The sequence below is a fragment of the Gobio gobio genome (genome assembly GCF_949357685.1).
Source record: "Gobio gobio genome assembly, chromosome: 20".
Lineage (NCBI taxonomy): Eukaryota > Metazoa > Chordata > Actinopteri > Cypriniformes > Gobionidae > Gobio > Gobio gobio.
In genome coordinates, this window is record NC_137113.1 from 49,505,725 (window position 1) to 49,510,724 (window position 5,000).

Genomic DNA, 5,000 nt, shown 5'->3' on the forward strand with positions numbered 1-5,000 from the left:
CATCTCATGCTCCTAAGCCCTGATTGCCTTCTTCTGACTGCTCTGTGTCTGACTGAAGGTCGGCCATTGATTACAACGTTTTACAGCCGCACCGCTGAACTGGATAAACAAACCGCGTCAGTTTCGTCATCATCATGTCTCGCGTGCCTCAACCAAAAATTCAAATGCACAGTTTTTGCATTCGAATGTGTTTTTTTTTTTGTAAATTCGACAAATATTCGGAATTCAAATTTTTTTTTGACAGCCCTAATAGAGACTGACCACACCCCACAAGAGCTGCAGTTCTGGAGATGCTCTGACCATCACAATCTGGCCCTTGTCAAACTCGCTCAAATCCTTACGCTTGCCCATTTTTCCTGCTTCTAACACATCAACTCTGAGGACAAAATGTTTCTCTTGCTGCCTAATATATCCCACCCACTAACAGAGATCATCAGTGTGTCATAATGTTATGCCTGATCGGTGTATAATAAGGCCCTTATATACTTAACGCGATATTAAATTCAGGGATTTTAAAAGCTTTCCGGACACCTCTCAACTACCATTGGTCCGTTGCGTTGATGTAATAGGTGGGTGTGGCTCTGAGGCTCCGCCTCCTTCGAGGTTTGAATCTTCTACGGTTCATTTCTTCTGTTCAATCCGTCGAGGTTAGACGTCTGTGATCAAATGCTTTCTTAACGGCTGTCACTTGGGTGTGTTTCAAACTTGTTTTCCCCCTAAACGTGTGTGTGTGTGTGTGTGTGCAGATGGAGATGAATAAGAAGCGTGAGCTGGAGCTGCAGCGGCTGCGGCGGGAGCTGGATGAGTCTGCGGTTCAGGCGGAGGCGATGGCGGCGGCGCTGCGGAAGCGGCACAGCGAGGCTCTGGCCGAGCTCGGAGAGCAGAGCGAGAGTCTGCAGAGAACCAGAGCCAAGCTGGAGAAGGAGAAGCAGAGTCTGAGGCTGGAGGTGGACGACCTGGGGGCTTCACTCGACACACTGCAGAAGGCCAAGGTCAGAGCACTGAACATCCACAGAACTCACATGCTGAGGGTCACAGAGCGGGGTCAGCGCATGCTGAGGGTCACAGAGCGGGGTCAGCGCATGCTGAGGGTCACAGAGCGGGGTCAGCACATGCTGAGGGACACAGAGCGGGGTCAGCGCATGCTGTGGGTCACAGAGCAGGGGTCAGCGCATGCTGAGGGTCACAGAGCAGGGGTCAGCGCATGCTGAGGGTCACAGAGCAGGGGTCAGCGCATGCTGAGGGTCACAGAGCGGGGTCAGCACATGCTGAGGGTCACAGAGCGGGGTCAGCACATGCTGAGGGTCACAGAGCAGGGGTCAGCGCATGCTGAGGGTCACAGAGCGGGGTCAGCACATGCTGAGGGTCACAGAGCGGGGTCAGCACATGCTGAGGGACACAGAGCGGGGTCAGCGCATGCTGTGGGTCACAGAGCGGGGTCAGCGCATGCTGAGGGTCACAGAGCAGGGTCAGCACATGCTGAGGGTCACAGAGCAGGGGTCAGCGCATGCTGAGGGTCACAGAGCGGGGTCAGCACATGCTGAGGGTCACAGAGCGGGGTCAGCGCATGCTTAGGGTCACAGAGCGGGGTCAGCACATGCTGAGGGTCACAGAGCGGGGTCAGCGCATGCTGAGGGTCACAGAGCGGGGTCAGCGCATGCTGAGGGTCACAGAGCGGGGTCAGCACATGCTGAGGGTCACAGAGCGGGGTCAGCACATGCTGAGGGCCATTGACTACCATAGTAGGGGGAAATAATACTATGGTAGTCAATGGTTGCTCTCTCTGTTTGGTTAGAAACATTCTTCTAAATATCTTCTTTTGTGTTCAGCAGAACAAATAAACGCATACAGGTTTGGAACAACTTGAGGGAGAGTAAATGATGACAGAATTTTCATTTTTGGGTGAACTATCCCTTTAATGCTTCACCAAGACATTTTGGACAATTTCATGCTCCCAGCTTTGTGGGATCAGTTTGTGGACGGCCCCTTCCTGTCCCAGCATGACTGCTCCAGTGCTCAAAGCGTCTCCATAAAGACATGGATGAGGAGTTTGGTGTGGAGGAACTGGAGTCCTGACCTCAACCCGATAGAACAGCTTTGGGATGAATTAGAGCGGAGACTGAGAGCCAGGCCTTCTCGTCCAACATCACAAATGAAGAATCCCCATAAACACACTCCTAAACCTTGAGGAAAGAAGAGCAGAAGCTGTTAGAGCGACTCCATATTAAACCCTACGGATTGAGAATGGGAAGCTCATGTGTGTGTGAAGGCAGGCGTGTATATTAAATGTGTTTTGCTTGTTTTGCTCTGGGTGAATGTTGTTTGATCTCAGCTCTGTGTGACTTGAGCGGATGAATCCCAGCTGATGTCATGCTGTGTGTGATCATGTGTCCCATCAGGCTTCGACGGACACACAGCTGAGGAAACTGGAGGATCTGCTGTGTGACGCCAACGCCAGGAATGAAGACCTGCAGAAGACCATCAGTGAGGTCACAGCAGCCAAGAACAGACTCACAGGTGGCGCTCTTATCCTTCCCTCACACTTTATAACAAATTATTTCCTTATGAGTGAGTCACTGAATCATTCATTCAAGAGATTTGTTCAAAAACACTGATTCATCCAGTAATGACACAAGTGAAGTCTTTATGAGTGAGTCATTGAATCATTCACTCAAGAGATTTGCTCAAAAACACTGATTCATCCAGAAATTACACAAGTGAGTCTTTATAAGTGAGTCATTGAATCATTCATTCAAGATATTTGTTCAAAAACACTGATTCATCCAGTAATGAAACAAGTGAAGTCTTTATGAGTGAGTCACTGAATCATTCATTCAAGAGATTTGTTCAAAAACACTGATTCATCCAGTAATGACACAAGTGAAGTCTTTATGAGTGAGTCATTGAATCATTCACTCAAGAGATTTGCTCAAAAACACTGATTCATCCAGAAATTACACAAGTGAGTCTTTATGAGTGAGTCATTGAATAATTCACTGAAGAGATTTGTTCAAAAACACTGATTCATCCAGTAATGAAACAAGCAAAGTCTTAATGAGTGAGTCATTGAATCATTCACTGAAGAGATTTGCTCAAAAACACTGATTCATCCAGTAATGAAACAAGTGGAGTCTTTATGAGTGAGTCATTGAATCATTCACTGAAGAGATTTGTTCAAAAACACTGATTCATCCAGGAATGAAACAAGTGAAGTATTTATGAGTGAGTCATTGAATTATTCACTCAAGAGATTCGTTCAAAAAAACTGATTCATCCAGTAATGAAACAAGTGAAGTATTTATGAGTGAGTCATTGAATAATTCACTCAAGAGATTCGTTCAAAAAAACTGATTCATCCAGTAATGAAACAAGTGAAGTCTTTATGAGTGAGTCATTGAATCATTCACTCAAGAGATTTGCTCAAAAACACTGATTCATCCAGAAAATTACACAAGTGAGTCTTTATGAGTGAGTCATTGAATCATTCACTGAAGATATTTGTTCAAAAACACTGATTCATCCAGTAATGAAACAAGTGAAGTCTTTATGAGTGAGTCATTGAATCATTCACTCAAGAGATTCGTTCACAAACACTTTAGGAGCTGATGCTTTTAGGGGAGGGAATGTTTTCATTCTAGAGAGCATTTGATTGGTCAACAGTTTGAGTGCAGGATGAGATCCAGCAGTGTAGCTTCAGTACGAACAGACATGAACTAAAGCCTCAAAACTCCAGCGCTTATGTCTAATGTGTGTGCTGCTCTGGTTAACTGGTCTGATCTGCTGTTGATAGAGTTTTAAGGGTTCAACCTTGCCTTTGCAGCTGAAAACAACGAGCTGGCGAGGCAGATGGAGGAGGTGGAGAACAAGGGCACGCACCTGAGCCGATCCAGAACCCTGCTGATGTCCCAACACGAGGAGCTCAAGAAGCAGTTTGATGAAGAGGTCAAGGTGTGTGTGTGTGTGTGTGTGTGATCGGACTCTAGTGAGGATCCCGCAGGTCTGTGAGTGATGTATAACTGTGTGGTCAGGCCAAAGCGGTGTTGAGCGGGAGTCTGTCTGCGGCGCGGCAGGAGAGCGATGTGTTGAAGGAGCAGCTGGAGGAGGAGATGGAGAGCAAACAGGAGCTGCAGCGGCTCGTCTCCAAACTCAACAGTGAGGTCACACACTGGAGGAGCCGCCTCGAGGCCGACGCCATCCAGCACTGCGACGAACTGGAGGAAGCCAAGTATGCAATAACATACTGACACACGCAAAGAGATTCGCTCAAAAACACTGATTCATTCAGTAATTAAACAAGTCTTTATGAGTGAGTCATTGAATCATTCATTCAAGAGATTCGCTCAAAAACACTGATTCATCCGGTCATGAAACAAGTGAAGTCTTTATGAGTGAGTCATTGAATTATTCACTCAAGAGATTCGCTCAAAAACACTGATTCATCCAGTCATGACACAAGTCTTTATGAGTGAGTCATTGAATCATTCCCTCAAGAGACTTCAGCGTGTGTGTAACGAGTGTGTGTTGCAGGAAGAAGCTGTCGGTGCGGCTGCAGGAGGCGGAGGAGGCGGTGGAGGCCACGCAGGCCAAGTGCTCCAGCCTGGAGAAAACCAAGCAGAGGCTGCAGGGAGAGGTGGAGGAGCTGTGTGTGGATCTGGAGAAGGTAAGAGCCGGAGATCTGTCTATCTATCCATCCATAGATCCATCCATACATCTATCCATACATCCATCCATACATCTATCCATCCATCCATCCATCCATCCATACATACATATATCCATACATCCATCCATACATCCATCATGCATATATCCATACATCCATCCATACATCCATCTATACAGCCATCAATCCATACATCCATCCATACATCCATCCATACATCTATCCATACATCTATCCATACATCCATCCATCCATCCATCCATACAACCATCTATCCATACATATATCAATACATCCATCCATACATCCATCCATCCATACATATATCCATACATAC

The 5,000-nt window shown here is 46.8% G+C and overlaps 1 protein-coding gene across 1 annotated transcript in view; it reads left to right on the forward strand.

Moving 5' to 3' along the window:
• LOC307143690 (uncharacterized protein) overlaps nucleotides 1-5,000 on the forward strand; it is a 96,990-nt gene that overhangs the window by 79,699 nt on the left and 12,291 nt on the right. Inside the window, exons 10-14 of the mRNA XM_079845437.1 lie at nucleotides 747-992; nucleotides 2,400-2,517; nucleotides 3,821-3,948; nucleotides 4,029-4,225; nucleotides 4,528-4,660. Of these exons, the coding sequence (XP_079701563.1) occupies nucleotides 747-992; nucleotides 2,400-2,517; nucleotides 3,821-3,948; nucleotides 4,029-4,225; nucleotides 4,528-4,660 (822 nt within the window). The remainder of the gene's footprint in view (nucleotides 1-746; nucleotides 993-2,399; nucleotides 2,518-3,820; nucleotides 3,949-4,028; nucleotides 4,226-4,527; nucleotides 4,661-5,000) is intronic.